The following is a 23,299-nucleotide window of genomic DNA, read 5'->3' on the forward strand; positions in this document are numbered from 1 at the left end:
TAATACAAAAGTACTGTGGTGATTGTGCAAGCCTAAAAAATAAAGAAGTATGCCAATAATTAAGGTTTAAAAATGCATATTTATTTAATGTTTTAATCAATTTATTGTTTAAGATTTTCACAGATCCAGGCAATTTGTTCCCCTTGTTTCGACTGTTTTGTGTAAAAATATGAAAGAGGTACCTCAAACTGTTGCTTTCATGACACTGTGTTTGTGCAGGCTCGCTCTAAGGATGAAGTCAGGTTCAAAATTATTCCTGCATACTCCAGGGAAGAAATGTCAACAACTAAGCAAAAGGTACAAAGAACATTAACCATAACACTCGTGCTAGTGTGCGTTGTGCATGGACATTAGCATGCGATGCGGCTGCATGGAGAAAACTGTCCACCTGGTTTCAGTAAAAAATGTATGAAATCAGCGATATCTCGTGTGTTGGGTTATATTTTGTGTTTCTGCCACAATGCTCTCACTGCTGCTGCAGGGTTCTCAAGAAGTAAGCACAGATCAGACCATCAAGGATAAGATGCTAACGTCATTACAACTTACAGCTTTTTATCATTTAAATGTTTAAACTGTACTGACTCAATTTAACATCAACAATGAATCCCTATCTTATGTGGAAAAATTCAAGTTCAACAATCTTAGCTAGAACTAATTGTAGGCCATCTTCACCACACAGAGTGTATGTCCAAGCTGGAAACTGTTAGAGCAGCTAGAGAGCATTTGCAATGGATTAAGACAAATTATTTTCAGTGATTGTGGTCATTTCTCAAAACTGACACCGACATATGCGAAGAAACACCAGCGCAGTCCATTGCCAGAATACAGAAGTTCGTGAAGCTGCTGTGGAAAAACAGAAATGTGAATAAATAAATGAAAAAAGGCATTGTGTGTTTTCCTTTCACCAGTTTGTCTGCTTGAAGGCTGTATAATGCCATAGTTTTCTTTCCTCAGCTGTTTGTGCGAGCTCTGTTTGACTATGATCCCAATCAAGATCCTAGCATTCCATGCAAGGACGCTGCACTCACCTTTAAAAGGGGTGACGTCCTCCAGATTGTTAGCATGGAGGATGACACCTGGTGGCAGGCCTGTCACCTCGAGGACAGCAACGGTGGAGCTGGGCTCATCCCCTCGAAGGAGCTGCATGAAAGGTCTTTTTCCTGCTTTTAAGTCACTTGACTTTAAAATTCTGAATGGACACACCTATCCTGCTTTCATTCTGCCTTTCTTTTTTTTGGCTTACTACAGAAGAGTTGCTCTACAGCGACCCAAAGCTCTGTTCCAGCCTCAAAGAGTCAAGCCACCAGGTGATGCACCCCTTTGGCCCATAAACTCACCACACGCGAAAAGTATAAAACGTTTTCTATTAAGCTATTGAAGGTCATGGTTAATGGTCAGGGTGACCCCGGCCACCCTCCTCTTGTACTAACTTCGATTGTTTTGTCCACATGCTTCATAGAGGAGGGGGAAGGTACTGTCAGTTACCATATGCTTTCGAAACCTTACCTTCAGAATAATTGTCATGATGTAATGAGTATGTTTTGGGTTTTGGTTTGGGGTTTTCTGTTTGTACCTAAGATGTAACGTCTAAAACCAAACTGGTCGACTTGAGCGTGCTTTACCTTTTAATTTCGAAGATTAAAGCTTTGTTAATGGTTGTTAATGGTTCTCCTTTTTTATCTGTGATTTCCTTTCTCCTCTCTCTTCCAGTTTTTCCAGTCACGGAGGATGCAGACTATAGAGCTATAACAGGGATCCATGTTGGTAAGATGTTTGACTTGTCCCACTCAAATCCCACTAATGGAAAAGGGGCCAGACTGCTACTCCAAAATATAACTCAGGGGCATTTCAACCTGAACGATCACAAAAACACACATATTTAAACTCTGTAATAAAAACCAAAAAAGGAGACCCTAGTTGTATTTTGCCGTACAAACCAGTTCATTTGGTGATGTAGTTCTGTGGTTTGTAGATTTAGAGGAAAGGAATATAACAGCAAATGTGGTTTCAGCTGCACAGTTTATCCCATTTGTCTTGATCTCATGGATTGGAAATAATGTCTTGTGTGTATTTGCATGTGTGCATGTGAGCAGTGCAGGATGTTCATATGGGGAAGTGCACTTGTGGCTGATTGTAAAAAGGCTCCTTTCGTCTGTAAAAGGAAAGGTAATTACAGATATTGCACAATATCAATTCAAAGAGTCGTGTACAGTTAATAATGTGCATTTCATCTTATCTGAGGCCAGATTCCACCTGAGGACAGAGCTTCAGACTCTTTATTTTGCATGTACATCCTTAGTGCTGCATGCATCAAGATCCTGCATGCATCAATCAGAGAAGCAGCTGAGGTATTTTGGTAGGTAGGCAGGTGGGTCTGTCTGACTGCAGAGAGATTCTATTACAACAGTACTGTGTTGCAACTTTGAAATATGTAGTCATACAACTTACTAAAGAGCTTTGTAAAGGGTGTTAGTAGAGTACTGTGTATCCATTTAACTCAAGTCTGACTGCGTGTGTGTATGTCATGGCAAAATAATGATCCATGGCACATTTTCTTGAACCGATTCTGTCACAAAGGCAGTGAGTAAAGCTTATTTTGAAACAACTATTATAAAGTGGCATCACGGTTAGCACTGATGACTCACAGCAAGAAGGTCCGGGGGTTCAAATCCAGTCTGTGTGGTGTTTACTGTGCATGTTCTCCCCAGTGTGTGCATGGGTTCTCTTCAGGTACTCTGGCTTCTTATAAGCAGAAGAAATATAAGCAGTCAAGAGGAATATATACAAAACAATAGTAAGGGGGTTGGCTGTAGCTCAGGTGGTAGAGCCAGTCACCTACTAACTGGAAGGTTCGATCCCAGTCTGCATGCCAAATATCCTTGGGCGGGATACTAACCCCATGCTGCTCCCCGATGCATCCAGCGAAGTATGAATGTGTGTGAATCAATTTTATTGGAATTCCACATGAAAGACCAATACAAAGTGGTGTACACGTGAGAAGTGGAACGAAAATCATACATGATCCCAAACATTTTTTACAAATAAATAACTGAAAAGTGGGGTGTGCGTAATTATTCAGCCCCCTGAGTCAATACTTTGCAGAACCACCTTTTGCTGCAATTACAGCTGCCAGTCTTTTAGGGTTTGTCTCTACCAGCTTTGCACATCTAGAGACTGAAATTCTTGCCCATTCTTCTTTGCAAAACAGCTCCACAACTGCCCTATGACGGCCTCAGAGGTTGTCTAAGAGAATATTGGGAGCAACAACACCATGAAGTCCAAAGAACACACCAGACAGGTCAGGGATAAAGTTATTAAGAAATTTAAAGCAGGCTTAGGCTACAAAAAGATTTCCCAAGCCTAGAACATCCCACCGAGCACTGTTCAAGCGATCATTCAGAAATGGAAGGAGTATGGCACAACTGTAAACCTACCAAGACAAGGCCGTCCACCTAAACTCACAGGCCGAACAAGGAGAGCACTGATCAGAAATGCAGCCAAGAGGCCCATGGTGACTCTAAACGAGCTGCAGAGATCTACAGCTCAGGTGGGGGAAATCTGTCCATAGGACAACTATTTATTTATTTATTTATTTATTTATTTATTTATTGTTTCACACGTGGTACAGCAGTAATTCATTTCCCATACACAACCTTCCTTTCAATTAAAGTAACACTGTTTCCATGCATGAAAAGGAGCAGGAAGAAGAATAAATTCTTATTGACACCTGCCCCCTATCTGTGATAATACAAGTAGGCAACCAAAATTACACTCTGACAATATTCTGCACATAACAAAAAACAAACCAAACAGAACAATATACTCAACAATGAGCAATACCACTAAATATCAAACTAAAAGGATCATTTTTCTACAATTAAATTCTATTATTTTCAACTTCTTCATATTGGTTTATCATTTTATTCTTACTATTAGTCGTGCACTGCACAAAGTTGGCCTTTATGGAAGAGTGGCAAGAAGAAAGCCATTGTTAACAGAAAACCATAAGATGTCCCGTTTGCAGTTTGCCACAAGCCATGTGGGGGACACAGCAAACATGTGGAAGAAGCTGCTCTGGTCAGATGAGACCAAAATGGAAATTTTTGTCCTCAATGCAAAACGCTATGTGTGGCGGAAAACTATCACTGCACATCACTCTGAACACACCATCCCCACTGTCAAATATGGTGGTGGCAGCATCATGCTCTGGGGGTGCTTCTCTTCAGCAGGGACAGGGAAGCTGGTCGGAGTTGATGGGAAGATGGATGGAGCCAAATACAGGGAAATCTTGGAAAAAAAACCTCTTGGAGTCTGCAAAAGACTTGAGACTGGGGCGGAGGTTCACCTTCCAGCAGGACAACGACCCTAAACATAAAGCCAGGGCAACAATGGGATGGTTTAAAACAAAACATATTCATGTGTTAGAATGGCCCAGTCAAAGTCCAGGGCCCTGTTTCAGGAAGCCGGTTTAGTGCAAACTCTGAGTAAGTATACCCTGAGTTAACGAAAACTCTGGGTTTTCGGTTTCACAAAGCGAGTTTAGATTAATTCTGAGTGAGTTACTATGACGACACACTCCGTGAAGCTAACCTGCCCCCTAGCAGGTTTACTTCAACTAACCCTGACCTTCTCCGCCTCTTTGTCAGAAACCTGACTGTAGGAAGTGTCAGACATGGCGTGTTCCTTCCTTGAAGAGCCAGTAGATGTTGAAGCCCAAATTCTCCGCAGAGCTCTCCGCCGGGAGAGAGTGATCAGAGCGCGTTTGGACATTTTATCATTTCCTGATGATTTCCTGTGTGAACGTTACCGTTTTTCAGCACAATCTATAATTGATTTGAATAACCTCCTCAGGCCTAATATTGCTCATGTGACACATCGCGGACATCCTCTCAGTTCTGTACATATTATTTGTATTGCACTTCGGTTTTTTGCAAACGGGAGCTTTCTGTATAATATTGGTGACGCTGAGCACGTTTCCAAGGCTACCGTCTGTCGGGCAGTCAGGAATGTTACAGTTGCACTGAAACGTCTCCTGTACTCGTTTGTGGTGTTCCCCGGTCATAGACCCACAAGATTTATCAAAGAGGGATTCCACAAAATTGCAGGTATCAGGATGAACAAAACTTAATTTATGATGTGGTGATATTTGAACTACTACTTAAATTTTACATTTATTTTCAGGGTTCCCAGGCGTGATTGGCTGTATAGATGGCACTCACATTCCAATCATTGCTCCTTCAGTAAATGAAGGAGACTATGTGAACAGGAAGTCTTTCCACAGCATTAATGTACAGGTACATAGTTCCCTGTAGCATTTCAAACTAACAAATTATTTCATTATAGTAATGGATGCTAATTTGTGTTCTCTGCACTGTGAAGATCATATGTGATGCTGCCAACATTATCACAAATGTGGAAGCCAACTACTCAGCCTCTGTGAGTGGTGGTGGTGGAGGACCCCCACCTGTTTTTCGGGCCTCCACTTTTTTTCTAGTGGCCATAACGGGCCACATTTGAGCATACAGAGTAAGCAAATATGTACTTGTAATGTGCTCAGATAATTTCAATAAGTGCTTACAGAGGGGAAATTAATGTAGCCTCTAACTGCAATTGATTTACATCAGACAAACAGACCAAGCACTATGGCTCATAATACAATTACACCTCACCTGTTTGGACTATATTTTTATATTTCATTTTTACTTGCTGCCAGGAACGTTTGGGGCCTGTTGGGTTGCACCTGCGCTCACATCATGTCACAAAATAAAATGTATGAAATAAAAAATAAAATAAAATAAAATAACGTGTTAAATGGGTGGAAATCCCTCGATCAATGTTTAAATTAACACTCACGCATTGACTCTGTCGGCTATGTTTTGCCATGCATGCTCCCTTTCTTTTGCAGCTGAGGCTGTGTTACTTTTTTCCCGCAAAATTTGCATGTTATCTGCATATGCTGCCATCAGAATTTCGGCCTCAAGCGCTGTAAGATACATTGACCGCGCCTTCTTTCCCTCCATCTCCATGGTGACTCGCTTAATCTGTGCTCCACTAATCAGGGCTTTATGTATCCTCGTGCGCGCGCTTAACTTGGGGTTAAAGCAACTCCGCGTTGATTGAACTAATTGTTATCAGCCTTTCTGAAACCGAATATTCCGAGTTGGACACTTCGGGGTTACTCAACCCCGTGTATCATTTTTAACTCTGAGTTTTCTAAACCGGCTTCCTGAAATAGGGCCCAGATCTAAATCCAATCGAGAATCTGTGGCAAGATCTGAAAACTGCTGTTCACAAGCGCTGTCCATCTAATCTGACTGAGCTGGAGCTGTTTTGTAAAGAAGAATGGGCAAGGATTTCAGTCTCTAGTAAAAAATGTTTGGAATCGTGTATGATTTTCGTTCCACTTCTCACGTGTACACCACTTTGTGTTGGTCTTTCACGTGGAATTCCAATAAAATTAATTCATGTTTGTGGCTGTAATGTGACAAAATGTGGAAAAGTTCAAAGGGGCCGAATACTTCTGCAAGCCACTGTAGAGTAGAAGAGTGCTCTATAAGAACCAGTCCATTTACCATTTAGAATAGAAAGGCAGGGGTTACTCAGACCATGGCTCAGATAAAGGCCCAATCTCTGCCTTTTTAAATAGTACGAACAGCAGCAGTAATCTCTGCTCTGAAGTAAAAGCTCTGAAATATATGGAGATGCTTTTCATTTGTCATATTTTCTCTTGTTAAATGACAAATATGTGGAAAAAGCTATTTTTAACCATAGTTTGTGTGTCTATTACTTGTCAGTCACAAGCGCCTTGAGTTAACTGTTTGATTTGGTGCTATAAAAGTCAAATTGAATTGAACTGAACTGAATTGAAAGTTGTTACCAGCTTTCATAATCTTTTATTATGAAATATGGTATGACCAAATGACCAAAATTTACAAAACAGACTTAATTTAATATTCAACATGACACATAATGAGTAACTGACACAGAAAGCTGTTTTCCAATACATCCAACCACAGCTATCGCCACCAGATGGCAACATCTGTGGTTGGAGATCTAAGGCACTTCAGCATTGACTTTGTTTTTCTGACCTGGAAGCTAAGTCCATGTTTTATTCTTGAGTCACAAACAAACAAATGGTTCCTCAGTGGAGAAGTCCCAAACCAGGAATCTACCAGTCCTGTCATTCAGTTTCCTTAATTGCTAACACTGAATCATTCAGTGCCACCTAATGATCTCACTGTATTGTTGGAGGGCTGTGATGCTACAGACACAACTCTTTTACACTGACCACATTGACATGAAGAGCTCAGGCCCAGCTCACAGCATGTTGTACGCTGGCCTGTTACTCGGCCTTATCACTCCTTTCCCGTCACATCACACTGATCAGTAAATCTGAAATATGTTTTAGTATCTCAACAAATGTGGGGCTGGGAGCATTTTCAGTCACCGATGATAATTTGCCTGCCAGAATGATTTAAGACTGACAAATACAAGATGGCTTTGTGCAGAGCGCATTTGATTTTAGGAAATAAGATTTGTTTTTTTGCTTTGTAAAATTATTTTTTATACAGTTTGTATAACCCGCATATTTGAGAGAGCTCATCATTTTAAATCCAGTGTAAACAAAAGCTTGAAATCATATTGGTATGTTTCTCAGAATGAAGCCTGGAGAGGAAATGGATAGACATGCTTACAAAGTGAAATTATGGTTGACGTCAGAGAGGGCTTGGCACCATCACTTAGTTAACATCATGAAAGAAAGCAAGTCTGCCAAGCCCGGCCCGACCACAGTCGCATGGCAGAGGCTGGATTTCAGACAGGACAGCAGTGACGCGTGACAGACTGAATTATTGTCTCATAAATAAGATGTGTGCTGCTCAGGAGAGCAGTTGACACCAGATGGTTTCTTGAATTGTTTTCTCTTGTCCTTAATAATTCTCAATGCTTTTCCCTTTCCACTGTATAAAACAAGAGTTCTGGTCTTTGCCTTTTTTACCAAAACAAGAGCAAAATCCAGATGCAGGTCAATTAAGCCTAGATTAAATCAAGGCTTACGCAACTCTGCTGACTATTAATGTGTGAAAATGTGCTCAACATAAAAATTCTTCAGACTTAAGAAATAACTAGTAATGTTGTCGTCTTTAAGCAAAAAAAAAAGAGGGAGCGACAGAAATGTTTTAGAAGATTTTGGATTCAATGGATTAAATGATGTGTATGAAAGGAAACACACAGATGATGAAACAGTATGATCAACAGACTTAGCCATAAAAACCTTTATGCTACTTCTTTAATTTTATAAAGCACAGCTTTAGTGTTATGATTCACTTCCACCAAAAAAGCCCTAAACACAGATCTTTCCCTCAAGAATACGTGGCTAACACTAATAACGGAGCCAAACTGAGAGTTAATGTTTTCAACGTGATGAGAAATATTGCTCCAAATGTTGCCGTGTTGGTTTGCTTGCACATATACATAACTGTACACACCAGAGGCTTTGTAGCCCTGCCTCAAATGAACTAACCCAAGTTTTTAGGACCGCCATATATCTACAGCTACCTTTCCAGTTATACACCTTACTGAAGAGTCCCTGTGTCTCTTTGCCAGCTGGGTTAAGAAGGAGTTTCCGACTCGGTAGAAAGAGCAGCTGGGCCAAAGAAGCTGCTCGGTTCAGGAGATGGAGCGCCGGGGTACACAGCTCAATTTGTCCACCTACCTACATAGAGGTGATCCCCTACCACAGGGAGCCAAAGGACAGACATCGAGTGGTCATCCTGGTTGGTATGTATGATCAAAAAAACAAAAAAGTGTATGGGGGGGTATTTTTAAGACGTTTTAGGGGAGCGATATGAGGCTCCATCCTTTGAAGGCCACAATTGATGGCTTCTTACATCAAAGCAAGGCAATGAAGGCTGTCCAAATTCGAAGGCTCCTCCAGCCGAGGCCTACAAATGTGTCCTCCTTTCCCTGGGATTTGAAAGATGCATCAGGCGAATCCTTTTCAACCCACTCTATCCCAAGATTTATTGTGCATTGGTGGTTGTAAAACATTTTTTGGAAAAGAAAAATGGCAGATGGTCCAAGCAAAGCAGTCCAGGGATAAACTTTTAAAGTCAGCATTGGGTTTTATTGCATTTAAATATCCAACTGTTCCAAATATTAAATTAACAAAGAATCTTAGAAAGTTACATTTTGTCCAATTCAGGGGTGAGCAACTCCAGGCCTCAAGGTCCTGCAGGTTTTAGATGTGTCCTTGACCCAAAAAGGAGCTGATTCAAATGGCTAAATTACCTCCTCAACATGTCTTGAAATTCTCCAGAGGCCTGGTACTGAACTAATCATTTGATTCAGGTGTGTTGACCCAGGGTGATATCTAAAACCTGCAGGACACCGGCCCTTGAGGCCTGGAGTTGCCTACCCCTGGTCTAATTTATCAGCCACTCACTTCCGGCCTTCTCAACCTTCCTTTGTGTCCTTTGAGGGATGGAGCCCCTGAATTTGGACACACTTAGGTGGGTTAGGAGAGTCAAAACTCAAAAAAATATTTCATTCAGATTTTGTAGAGCTATCCAAGTCCAATACCTCATTAAAAACTAAAATCTCTGTCAAATGTAATTTTTATGACGAGCACTTGTATGATGAACTAGGCAGGAAAATTATGCTTTTCTTAGTGGAATGGAAAAGAAAGGATTAGGGAGCAGTGGCTATATGATTATGATTTATATGATTCACTGACATTCCTGTCTTGGACAAAACAGCCTCTGGGCTGATTGCTGATTTTTTTTTTCTAAGATGATGTTTAGTAAATGATTAAAGTCAACAGGGAGTTTTTGCTACTTTAAAGAAAAAGGAAAAAGCATTGCATTTTTTAATGATGATGAAAAACAATGAGTTTTTAAAAAAAATGCTGTCATAGTTTTGTTTTGTTTTTTGTAGTTTTCACTGGCACATTAATGTCCAGCTGATTCCCCTGGGTGTACAAGACTTATCTCTGTGTGTGCAATATCCACCCTGAACACACCCACGCTGTGTGGAGAGTAATTTTATCAAAAAATGCCATAAACTTGTAAAAAAAATAAGAGAGAGAGTTAAATAATGTGCCAGTGAGATGATGGAGATAACAGCATAAATATTTCCGTGCAGTTTAAGGTGTATTAGTCAGTTATATTCTGTTTTATATCATCCTGTAGCTTCCCTTTTTTTAGCCCTTGCAAAAATTTCAGAAATGCCAGAGTCCCATTTACGTAAAGCACGGTATTATTGAAAATGTTGTTGATCAAAAGAAAAACCAATGCGTTAATGAAGATTTATGTTCCCACTCATGAGCGCAAAAACAGTCCTTTCCCATCAGAAACACGTAAACACTGTCAGAAAACCCAAAGTCAGAATATACCGTGCTCTCTTAAGTTACCTAGCGGCCCACCTCAGATTTGCTTCTCTGCCAGCCCGGCAGGCCTGCTCTATGTATTTCTGAGCTCTATCTCTCCCCAGGGAATTTTAGATTGAGCCCCGCTGAAGGTCTTTTCAATGTCATATTACGATACAACTGTAGGTCGCCTGTGACTGAGGAGAACGGAGGGCAGACGAGAAGCGAAGAGACGGAAAAAGCGATAAAGAAAAGAGAAGCGAGAAACACAAAGAGCTGAAGAGGTGCAAAAACAATACCAGATAGAGAATAGATAAAAAAATAAATAAAAGAATGGAGAGAAAGAGATGGATGGTGGAGACGATCCCTCATAATGTCAGCCAAGTGCTCCATCATCAACTTGGAACAGTTAAGACGGCTTGGATTTAGATTTAGACCTCTTTAATTGAGTTGGAGCTAACCCCAACTCGGGATTACGTTTTACTGTCTGCTGTGAGGGTTCTTCATTGACCGGAGGTCATCATTAAGAATATATAGCTTATTGGCAATGAAAGTTATAGACGGGAAAACCAAAACCTTGGATCACTAAACCAGGACCAGCTGGATGATGTTTGACCAGGTTTGAAATATATCCTTTCAGTTTGCACTGCATATGCACTTTGAATGAAACAATAGACCCCTATGCCCCAGGGAAGTTGGTGAAAGTGACTGCCAGCCACTTAAAGCGCCCACAGATCGTGTAACTCTTGAAAAGGAAAGCGTCCACAAAGCCCGATGATGCTCCTCTCCGGTTCTGTGCGGCAGCTGTGAAACGCATTAGAAGTGTAAGAGCGGAGAGTCCATAAACCTGATATTTTGTAATGCATCAAGCTCATGCAACCCAGTGATGGAAAAGGCAGGTATGTCAGGAATCCCACTTTCAGACAGAGCTCCATTAGAGTCTGATGCAATCTGGGGCTGCCGAAACCTGCTCTAGAAGAAAATCCCAGATGCTACAGCACGAGTGTGTCTGTGTGTGCGCTTCATCCTGTGCATCCTACACTATAATGACATTGATACTGCGTGGCTTTGCAGATGTCACATTTAAGTGCAATCCTATGTATTTTCCAGAGGGTATAGGAGCGTTAAACGTTCGATGGGGGGGGCGCAGACAGACGCTGAAAATCTGACTGAAATCAGAGCTCTGTCTGACTGTCGCTCCCTCTCTGATGGTAAAGACAGATGCGTCATTTGATGTTGGGCTTGTGTTGAGGAAAACATTAGTACACATTAGTGATACTTGGAATGAATACCCACATGGAGAACACTGTGTTTTGATATTTGTCTCGAGGGCCCAGCGGCGTTGGCGTTAATGAACTGAAGAGGAGGCTGCTGATCTCCGACCCCGACCGCTATGGCGTCACCGTACCCCGTAAGACAGACGCTTTCGAGTTCCTCGACTGTCATCTCCTGCACGCTAAAATGCGTTTCATCTCCCGCCTGCCGTGCTCTTCTCTTACAGACACCACACGGGAGAAGAAAAGGCAGGAAAGCGAAGGTGTGGATTATCATTTTGTGTCAGTCCACATGTTTGAAGAGCTCATTCTGAGTCACAGGTACTCCATTAGCATGTGTTCCCATGGTATTAAAATAATCTCGCTTGCATTTTGTCCACTCACTCTGTCTACTCTGCCGTTTTAATTGTTTTCATGTCTGTTCCTGTCCCTGATGCTTTCTGCCTCCAGGCTTATTGAGTATGGGAGTTACAGAGGTCACTACTATGGAACGAGTCTAGACTCTGTGCACAGAGTGATGGCAGAGGGCAAGGTCTGCCTCCTGGATGTTCACCCCAGTGTAAGCATTGTGCCATCCAAAAAGTCATGTGTCCCTAATAAACAGTTCACGCTGATTCTTCATACTAAATAATCATTCATTGTGAGCCAGCACCTTTTTCAGAAATGGAAATTTACAGTTCGGTTTTTGTCCTGTGGCCTTTTCACGTTGAACTAATAAAAGTAAAGTTTCCAAGTCCCATGTGTCACCACAAGGGTTTAGTTTTTTATTTTAGTTATGCTGGGAAGCCAGTGAGGGATCACACTGTACTTGCTTTTTTGCATGATCTGTGGAGCAATAGCATGAGCCTCCTCACTTTTTAAACCCTGCAGTTTAAAGCAACAAATAAGGACTGAGTAATCTGCTTCTATCAGAAGAAGAACATTCCTGTGTGGACTTTTCCCCAAGTTAGCTTTAGGATATGAGGGCAGTCCAAATTTGTGGAGGGAAAAATGGGATAAAATCATAGACTGTATATAAGAGATGAGCATTATCCAACAGGACATCATCTGTAGATCTTTGAAGTCCCACTTTGAAGCCTGACATTCACAGCTTGTTTTCTGGGAGCCAGAACATTTTGAACATGTAATTATACCAAGGGTGGGGTGCAGGGAAGTTTTCAGTTAACACCACCAAGTTTAGTGGGCAAAGTGACAGCATGGGTACACTGCACAAGAACAGATATTTGCTAAACACGGATAACTTGGGCAAACTGCTAGTACAACTTTATTATTCTTTGGTCATATAGGCACTAAAACCAAACAAGGTCACCAAGCAGGCTTTTACTGCCCCTCTTTTAAAAATAATCATTCCCCACTTAAAAATGAACTTTGAGCCATCTAAGGGGTACAAATAAATAAATAATAATCCCACAAAAAGTTATCATAAAGGGGGAAATTAGCGATCAGGCCAAAACTGTTTTTGAACCAGAGTGCTAACATGTTTTTACTCTGAGGTTAACATTTGGAAATGTTTGGGAATTTGAGGCAGTGCAGTTTTTGTCATTTCTTTCTACAGTTCTTTCTGTCAACCTTAGAGACTGACACTTTATCCTGTCCCTAATCCTATTGGGTTACACATGTCAGTGAGCTAAAAATTATTATTATTTTTTGAGAAATTTAACCGATCCTTTCATTGTTTTGCTGATAACATCTTGATTTTTTTTCCCCTGTGAAATCTAATGACCCCAATTCATTAAGTTTAGTTCGACTGCCTTAAAGAATTGGTTAAACATTAATTTTCTTAATTTTAATGAACAGAAATGAAAACAGAGATTGTTATGTTTGGTTGTGGTGAGCAGCTGTAGGACTGTGTTTCCTCTGTGTTGGCTCTCTCACTACTCTCACTGCTCGGATTGACCTGACTTGCATCGACTGGTTTTCCATTACAATCCAGTACTATCTAATGTCCATGGTTGTCGTCAAAGCAACACTGCAGAGCATCCCGTGACGTAATTAGTATGCGATGCGGAAGGCTAAACCAAAGTGGACGTCGAGCCAACAATATACCTGGTATTCTGTTGCTTCTCGTCGGACTCGGGAGCCGGGGCGTTGTTTTTTGTAGCCATTTCCCTCGTTTCCTGGTTTCAAAAATGGCAGTTTTGATCTTTGTGAATGAGACACTCTTGTGACTCATCAAGTGATGCCAGTGACCAGTCAATCGGTAGCATGGCAGTCTGACGACGTCACATTTTAGTACCTGCTTGGATTGCTTTTAACTGCGGCCAAGCAGGTACTATTTTAGTACCTGGTACTATGACTTATTGGAAAGCCCTGAAAACCCTGGCGAACCGTGCCGAGTCAATTCGAGTAGGTACTAATGGAAAAGGGGCTTATGGGTCGTTCATTTATCAATCGGTTAAAAACTTGGGTGTTGACAGCTCTTTTAACTTGGATAAACAGATTATGTCTGTGATAAAACTGCTTCTTTTACCAGCGGAGATTATTGGCCAAAGTGCAGCCTTGCCTTTCTTATGACTCAGAGTCATACATGCTCTTATTATTGTATTGTATTGACTGTATTATTGTTATTCTTTGTATGTAGGAAAGAAATGGAACACAAAAACATGAACATATTACTCCAATTTTAGCTTCACTCCATTTGAGTTCTGTCAACTTTAGGTTTAATTGTAACATTTTATTGATCATTTTTAAGTTTCTAATTGGGCTGGCACCACTGTCTTTGTCTGATCTTATTCATGCTCATACTCCTGTCAGAGCACTGAGGTCTTCTAGGCAAGGCAAGGCAAGGCAAGGCAAGTTTATTTGTATAGCACAATTCAACAACAAGGTGATTCAAAGTGCTTTACAGAGACATTAGAAACAAGAACAAATAAAAAGCATGATTTAAAATTGATTAAAACAAGCAAATAAACTAACTAACTAATTAACAAACAAACAAACAAACAAAACAGTATATAAAATCAAAACAGATAAAATCAGAACAGTAGATAAAATCAGTAGTTAAATGTAAGTTTTGAAATTTAAGCTTAAAGTGTGGATTTGGTGCTTTATTCAAATGCAGCTGAGAACAGGTGAGTCTTCAACCTGGATTTAAATAAACTGAGTGTTTCAGCTGATCTGAGGCTTTCTGGGAGTTTGTTCCAGATATATGGAGCATAAAAGCTGAATGCAGCTTCTCCGTGTCTGGTTCTGACTCTGGGAACTGATAAAAGACCGGATCCAGATGACCTGAGGGATCTGGAAGGTTCATACTGGGTCAGGAGGTCATTGATGTATTTTGGTCCTAAACCATTCAGAGCTTTATAGGCCAGCATCAGAACTTTAAAGTCTATCCTCTGACGGACAGGCAGCCAGTGTAAGGACCTCAGAGCTGGACTGATGTGGTCCACTTTTTTGGTCTTAGTGAGGACTCGAGCAGCAGAGTTCTGAATGAGCTGTAGTTGTCTGACTGATTTTTTAGGTAGACCTGTAAAGATGCTGTTACAGTAATCAAGCCTACTAAAGATGAATGCATGGACTAGTTTTTCCAGGTCCTGTTGAGACATCAGATCTTTTATCCTTGATATATTCTTGAGGTGATAGTAAGCTGACTTTGTTATTGTCTTAATGTGTTTTTCTAAGTTTAGGTCTGCATCCATCACTACACCCAAATTTCTCGCCTGGTTTGTGGTTTTTAGATGTATAGATTGAAGTTCTCTGGTGACCTGTAATCGTTTTTCTTTGGCGCCAAAGACTATTACCTCAGTTTTGTTTTTGTTTAGCTGGAGAAAATTGTGGCACAACCAGTCATTGATTTCCTCAATGCATTTACCAAGAGCCTGTACAGGGCCTCGGTCTCCTGGTGACATTGTGATATATATTTGTGTGTCATCTGCATAGCTGTGATAGTTTATTTTGTTGTTGTTTATAATCTGTGCCAGTGGGAGCATGTAGATGTTAAACAGAAGGGGTCCCAAGATGGAACCTTGGGGAACTCCACATGTGATACTTGTCTGCTCAGATGTGAAGTTACCTATTGATACAAAGTATTTCCTGTTTTCTACGTATGTTTTGAACCAGTTTAGTACAGTTCCTGAAAGACCTGTCCAGTTCTCCAGTCGTTTGAGTAATATGTTGTGGTCAACTGTATCAAATGCTGCACTGAGATCTAGTAAAACTAGGACTGACATTTTTCCACTGTCTGTATTCAGACATATGTCATTAAACACTTTGGTCAGAGCGGTTTCAGTGCTGTGGTTCTGTCTAAAACCTGACTGGAAGGCATCGTAGCAATTATTCTGTTTTAAGAAGTAACTGAGCTGTTGAGAAACTGCTTTTTCAATGATCTTACTTAAAAACGGGAGATTTGAGATCGGCCTGTAGTTGTTCATTTGTGTCTTGTCAAGATTGTCCTTTTTCAGTATAGGTTTGATTACAGCAGTTTTTAGTGATTCTGGAAACACACCTGACATTAAAGAAAAGTTGACGATCTGTAACAGGTCTGACTCCAAAGTCTTTGAGACCTTTTTGAAAAAACTTGTTGGCAGGACATCTAAACAGCAGGAGGAGGAGTTCAGTTGACCTAAGATGTCCTCCAGGTCTTTGCTGTTAATAGGTTGAAACTGTTTCATGGTGTTTAAACAGTTTTTTGGTGGACACAGTACATATCCTGGATCTGCTGTTGATGTACCAATTGCTTGTCTAATTTTTTGGATTTTTTCAGTGAAGAATTTGGCAAAGTCATTGCAGGCCATGGTCGAATGAAGTTCAGCTGCCACTGACACAGGAGGGTTTGTTAGCCTGTCAACTGTAGAAAATAAGACCCGAGCATTATGGCTGTTTTTAGTGATGATGTCAGAGAAGTAGGACCTCCTTGCATTCCTCAGTTGTAAATTATAATTGTGAAGTTTCTCTTTATAAATGTCATAATGAACCTGGAGGTTTGTTTTTCTCCATCTGCGCTCAGCTTTCCTACACTCTCTTTTTTCATTTTTCACCAGTGTGGAGTTTCTCCATGGAGACTTTTTCCTTCCAGAGATAACCTTCACCTTAATGGGAGCAATAGTGTCCATTACATTTAACATGTTAGCATTGAAGCTATTGACGAGCTCATTGACTGACCCTCTGGGCAGGTCAGGTGTTAATGGGAAGACCTGGTTAAAAATTGCACTACTGTGTTCAGTTATACACCGTTTTGTGATCACTGTTGTTGATATATTTGTGTGGGCTGAGATTTTACTTTCAAAGAAAACACAGTAATGATCAGACAGGCCCACATCAGACACAGTAACCTTTGAAATGCTCAGGCCTTTGGAGATCAGTAGGTCAAGAGTGTGTCCTCTATTATGTGTGGCCTCTGTTACATGCTGAGTCAGCCCAAAGTTGCCCAGAGTGTTACTCAGGTCTTTAGTCCCTTTGTCCTGAGGGTTGTCCACATGAATGTTAAAATCCCCAACAATAATTACACAGTCAAAATCAACACAGATCACAGACAGCAGTTCACTGAGGTCATTAAAAAAGTCTGTGCAGTATTTGGGAGGCCTGTAAACATTAAGAAACACAACTTTGGATGGGGCCTTCAGCTGTAAAGCCACATATTCAAAAGACTGAAAACTTCCAGGAGATAGCTGCTTACATTGAAATGATTCATTAAATAAGACAGCAACCCCTCCTCCTCTCCTGCTCGCCCTGACCTCACTGATAAAACTGTAGTTAGGAGGGGTCGTCTCGATGAGAACAGCTCCACTGTTACTTTGGTCCAACCAAGTTTCAGTTAAAAACATAAAATCAAGGCTGTGCTCAGTGATTAAATCATTAATTAAAAATGTTTTCCCAGCTAGAGATCTAATGTTTAATAAAGCCAACTTAAGTGTTTTAGAGGTATTACTTGTCCCCTCGTGTTTGGGAGCAGTCTGTGGCACACAAGGTATGTTTACTATGTTTAAAGATCTTTTAGAGTGCAGCTCTCTGTGTTTTGACCAGGCCACATGTCTCCTGTCACCTAAAAGTACAGAAATTTTAAAACCTTCTAGTAAACAGGGTCCCAGCTTCTCCTGGGAAAAGTCATCACTGCCATAATCCTCACAGCCCGGACCCTTCACACATCACGCATCAGACTGCGGAGACAGGGCATGAAGAGGAACTAAGGGGGGCGAGGCTGGGCAATGTGACTTCGATTGCTCTGTTGAGGGTGGGGCTCGATGGCGAACCTTTGGCCGCTCTGGTGGGGGGTTTATCCTCAATAGTCCGAGATTTAGCCTTTAAAAATAGTGGACACAGAGCTCTCAAATTGTGTCCCTGAGTCTCTGGAATGCCTTATTATTTCATATTAGAACTGACCAAAACAGTTGCTACATTCAAGTCATTCCTCAGGACTCATTTCTACTCTCTGGCCTTCATGTCGAGCTAAATCTAGACATCTTGTAATTATTTTGTTTGTTGTTATTGAAAGCCTGTGAAGCACTTTGGTCAACCGTGGTTGTTTTAAATGTCCTATACCAATAAACTTGACCTTGACCTTGATGGTTTGTAAAAGCCTTTGGACCTTTGGACAAACCTTTTAATTATACGCTGTGTCACACTGCTCATTTTAATCCGGTTTTATATCGGATAGCAACGTTTCTGCTTGGTTAAATGGGAAATAAGTGAACAGTTAAAGTAAGATTTCTACTCGGCTCCACATGAGATGGTGAGACACACGAGACAATGGTTCTTCTAGGAAAAAAACAACAGTTTCTAAGCTCTCACAAGTAATTACTTTGCCACAGTTGAAGTAACAGTAGTAGCTTTACATCATGGGAGTTGGATAAAGTTATGATTTTGTGTTTTTTTCTGCCAAACAGAATCCGAAGCTGTGGCCCAGTCTTCAGAAAACACATGTGTATTGTTTAGACAACATATTTTATTACAGATACTTGCCTTCTGTCTTCAACTAATCTAATCCTCTTTTGTTCCAACAGAAAATAAAGCGTGTGTACACGTCTGAATTTAAACCATACGTGGTGTTTGTCAAGCCACCGCGCATAGAGGAGCTACGCCTCACCAGACGGAGAGCTAAATTTGTCTGCAATGAAGAGGATATTAACCAAGTCAGGATCTTTTCAGTAAGAAAAAACACACACAGTCCAGCAATTGCATGGTGAACTAAGGTTCCTGTTCCATGTAACGACATGACAGTATGAGGACAAACATTGTGGCACACACCCCTAACTAACACACACCTTAGTTTACACTGGCCCTGTGGTTTGCATTTAGAAGACATGGGAAGTTACAAAACTGCTTTCTGATTGGCTCCTTCTCCAATAAGATAACATCTAAGGAAGCGTATTTGTGTCAGAGATAAAAGTTTCAGCTTATGTGTGATATTGATCATGATTTAAATGGGGGAAAAACTAAAAGAAAACACAAACAAAAACCTGTAACAATAAATAGGCGATAGCAAGGAATCACATTAAATAGGGAAACAAACTTAAATTATTCACCAAATTGATGTAGACTGAAGAGTCTGTGCATTTTATATTGTTCTGTTGAGTACCTGCTCACTTTAACCTCCTAAGACCCGAATTCTTCACGGCATGCATTTTTAATCTCTCTTTGCTATTTGGGCTGACTGGGATCTGATGAATGTAAAAACAAAGAATTACATGATTTATTTATTTTTTTACCTGATTTTTGTTTCTGAGAAAAATGAGATCCACATAAGAGGACATTCGCTTTAAATTTCAATAGGACAGTAGCAGTATAATGTCCTCGTAAGTGGATATCAGGCCGTTGTAGAGCAAAATTTAGTATTTTGTTCTAGACAACCCAAAATGTGATGTCCACAAATCTGGACGCAGGTCCTAGGAGTTTAAAACTGAAGCATCTGAAGTTGATGGGGCACAGCGGAATCAAAACATGCTAAGTAACTTTAAAAATGCCCATCTGAGTTCAGATTCATTGTTTGGCCACATGTGCCCAGGTTGCCTTTATCAAACCCACAAGGTGACGCAGCTGTGTTGCAGTAAGTTTTTGGTACTGTCCATTCAGAGTTGAGGCTCGTCTCAAAGGGCTGTGTTTTCAACTTGCGTGAAAAGGCTTCTTGTGCCTTAGCCGACAACTTGTCATATCCCGGCATAATTTTTGTATGTCTGCAAAAGACTGGACAAGTGGAGAACAAAAGAAGAAGTGACAAGCCTAAAAAAATATATACAACTGTTGATCTGTATCTGAAAGCCAGAAAAGGCCTTTGAGTTGATCCATATACTGTTTACTGAAACCTCATCAGACATCTCAGTGTGAAGTTTTTGGTTAAAATCGTCATCAATATTAGACAGAGGAGGTCAGGAGAGAGGTAAGTTGAGCTACAGCTGTAAAACACAGTGCAGGCTCTGTCATGGTTTGTGGGTTTAGCCACTAGTACTGAAGATTTTGTCAAAATTGACGGAATTATGAGCACAGAACCGTCAGATTTGTATGATGCAGTAACTTTTGGAAAGCATCTGTTTAGCAACAGCTTCATTTCTCAGCACCACAGTGATCCCAAACACACTGCCAATGCAGTAAAGTCACACCTGGATAGAAAAACATACAATGGCTTTCCCAGAGGCTGGACCTCAAATTTATTGAAGCAGTGTGGGAGCATCTTGATAGAGAAGGCAACAAAAGGTAGCCAACATCCAAAGAAGAGCTTTGAATGTCCTTCAAGAAGCCTGGAGAACTATTTCTGAAGACTACTGAGAGAAATGACAAGAAAGCTGCCTAAGGGAGTTTAGGCTGTGTTGAAGAATAAAGGTGGTCATATCAAATATTGACTTTCAACTGCACAAACTGATTTTGCCAGTACTTCCATTTATGTTTACACATTTCAGTACATTACTGCACCTATCTCCCATTCTCCTGACAAAATATAAAGAAATGAGCAGTCATTTTGCACAACACTGTACACCACTCCATCTAGGGATAGAATCTTTGTTGCCTGATGGATACTGGTGACGCTATTTTCCTTTCACAGGAGGCGGATTTTGAGGACATGATTGACTTAGCTGAAAACATGGAGCGCCAGTACGGTCACCTGTTTGACAAGGTGATTGTTAATGGAGATATCGCCTCTGCGTTCAGAGAGCTGAGGTCAGACCTCGAGAAGATTCAGGAGGCACGGGTCCAGTGGGTGCCCACAGAGTGGAGCTTCTCCTCACCAACAAAAGCGCGGAGAAGCTGTAGTCATCTGCCCAGCTGGATTTGAGATTTATATATGAAGTTAGTAAGAAAAACAAATTAATAAAAATATAACATAGCTGTATGTAATGTGTCATTTTAGAACAAACAACATGGAAGACTGAATTTCATATTTTAATCCTGGGCTAAACAAAAGCTGCGATTTCTAAAGTTTTCCATATTGTCTTTTGTGCGCATCCAGTTAGGCAGAATCCATTTCTCCACTTCTCTCCATCTCTCTCTCCCTCCATCTGTCTCTGCTCCTGCTTTTCTGTTGGCATTTGGGTGAAAACATTTCAGTTTGCAGAAGAAGAACAAGAAGAAGGGGGGAAAAAAGGAAACTCTCCAGAGCTTGTGGCTGAGTGTAATGCCTCCCTGCCAAGTCGCAAACATCAGCATGTAATTATTCTGACAGCTGCTGCACTTCAATTAACTGTAATGTACACCAGAGAAATATTATTAGTAGCAGTCAGGGAGGCTTTTTTTTGCCAGCTACATGCTATATGGAGCAGGGACACAAACACGATAATAATCATAAACTTTTGCTGAAGCAAGATGAAAAACCGTTTTATGATTGCGAACAGCAGAATGCTGCAAATACTGCAAAGACCCAAAGGTGCAGAAGGTCCAATAACTAATTGTTAAATGCTCTATTCTGAAAATCACCTTTGTTATAGAACATTAACCACAACGAGGTGTCTTTTACCCGAAAACATATTGAGACAATTAAAAACAATTGGCAGAAACTCACCATTAGTGACACTCCATTAACAAATACTCATATTTGAGCATCACAGCTGGTCGTCGGGTACAAATTTTACTCCTCTCACTCACACATGGCGGGTAATCCAATGTTTTTATGACTACATTTCTCTACAGCCGTGGTGTTTCCTTCCTCTTTTTTGGATGGTGTGCTCAATTGGGTGTGAAGGAGTGTTAATGGCTCTATCATGTCGTGTTTGCGAGGAAGAGAGAGCAGTGTGATGTGGGGAGACGGTAATGGCTTTCAAGGGACGTAGGCCTTCGTAGACGTACGGAGAGAAGTTATGACAACATATAAAATTGTACTTTAAAAACACAGTGAAGCTAGACGTAGTCGATCGGGCTGCAGCAGCAAAGGGAGCATCATCGAGTCTCAAATATTTATTTGTCTTTGGAAAGCTTATTGTAAGAGTCAAACATAACTGAGTGGACGCAGACAGCATAGATGCATCCACTGGTATGTCTGCATTTCTTTCTTTCTTATTTTCTATTTTAAATGCAGACTCTCAAGACAACACTCGACACTCTTGCCAGGTCTGAAGCCCAACCTGAGCCAAAGCCTGGCAGTGTAATTTCATCACACCGCTGAGAATCTGCAGGCACCCTCTGAGATCATAATGATGCCATTAAAGACACCAGAGTGCTCCAATGAAAACCTGCCGTTTTATGTTCAGAGTAGCTCCCACTTCAAACATTACACAGAAGTATGATGTCAATTGGTCTCGGATAATTTGGCTCAGTCGTGTAGCTGTCTATCTGAAGAATGTAACAATAAATACAACCAATGTTAAACAACATCTAGTTTGTTAGCAGGAAACGTTTATTACTTTTAAACAACTGACACAGTAAAGCACATGGTAAAAGTATATGGGAGATACTTACACAAACCTAAAGCAGGAAGGGAAAGGTTTTTAGTTTATTGCAGAATACTGTAGGTTTAGAGAGTCTTTGGCTGACTCATTTGTGCTGACATTAACCCAAAACAACTTTGCAACACAAAAATCTCAAAAAGACAATTTTGCAACCAATCAAATTCGAATTTTCACCTTAACTTTTTTGCTCTGTTTTGGGTCCAACCACTCCAGAGGCAAATGGCTAGCTCCTTAGGCGCTAAATGCTACACTGCGTTCATGAGCTAGTCACCAAGTTTGTCAGTTCGCTCAAGCATCAACAGACATGCTAACGCTTTGTCTTCATGGCCTTGGGGGGTCCTTAGGGACTAGTAAAGCGCTATACAAATACAGGCCATTTACCATTCCAGACCCTGGAAAGGCTCATCCTGGACCAGCTGCGACCCATAGTAAGACCACATCTGGATCCCCTTCAGTTCGCTTATCAGCCTCGTCTCGGAACAGAGGACGCCATCATCTACCTGCTCAATCGTGTCTACACCCATCTGGACCAGCCGGCGAGCACTGTGAGGGTCATGTTTTTTGACTTTTCCAGTGCTTTCAACACCATCAGGCTGACCCTCCTGGGTGATAAGTTAGCAGCGATGCAGGTGGATGCTTCTCTGGTGTCCTGGATTGTTGATTACCTGACAGGAAGACCACAATATGTACGTCTCCCACAGTGTGTGTCTGACAAGGTGATTAGCAACACAGGGGCACCACAGGGGACTGTCCTCTCCCCCTTCCTCTTCACCCTCTACACCACAGACTTCAGCCACTGCACAGAGACCTGCCATCTTCAGAAGTTTTCTGATGACTCTGCGGTGGTTGGATGC

At 41.0% G+C, this 23,299-nt stretch overlaps 1 protein-coding gene across 4 annotated transcripts in view; it reads left to right on the plus strand.

Annotated features, from left to right (window-relative positions):
- LOC146554040 (MAGUK p55 subfamily member 7-like) overlaps window positions 1-22,961 on the plus strand; it is a 34,838-nt gene extending 11,877 nt beyond the window's left edge. Inside the window, exons 9-20 of one of the 4 annotated variants that reach the window (XM_085253269.1) lie at window positions 220-297; window positions 955-1,151; window positions 1,249-1,307; window positions 1,460-1,471; window positions 1,711-1,764; window positions 8,605-8,778; window positions 11,694-11,774; window positions 11,865-11,958; window positions 12,088-12,196; window positions 18,576-18,719; window positions 20,609-20,853; window positions 22,835-22,958. In XM_085253269.1, the coding sequence (XP_085109395.1) occupies window positions 220-297; window positions 955-1,151; window positions 1,249-1,307; window positions 1,460-1,471; window positions 1,711-1,764; window positions 8,605-8,778; window positions 11,694-11,774; window positions 11,865-11,958; window positions 12,088-12,196; window positions 18,576-18,719; window positions 20,609-20,839 (1,233 nt within the window). In that variant the 3' untranslated portion in view covers window positions 20,840-20,853; window positions 22,835-22,958. Of the gene's footprint in view, window positions 1-219; window positions 298-954; window positions 1,152-1,248; window positions 1,308-1,459; window positions 1,472-1,710; window positions 1,765-8,604; window positions 8,779-11,693; window positions 11,775-11,864; window positions 11,959-12,087; window positions 12,197-18,575; window positions 18,720-20,608 lie in introns of all 4 variants that reach the window. The other 3 variants (XM_085253270.1, XM_085253268.1, XM_085253271.1) reach the window with 3 other exon arrangements.
- The last annotated feature ends 338 nt before the right edge of the window (window positions 22,962-23,299 follow it).

The sequence above is a fragment of the Mchenga conophoros genome, linkage group LG18 (genome assembly GCF_057382185.1).
Source record: "Mchenga conophoros isolate Kocher_MC1m ecotype Shallow Benthic linkage group LG18, M_conophoros_male_GT1.1, whole genome shotgun sequence".
Lineage (NCBI taxonomy): Eukaryota > Metazoa > Chordata > Actinopteri > Cichliformes > Cichlidae > Mchenga > Mchenga conophoros.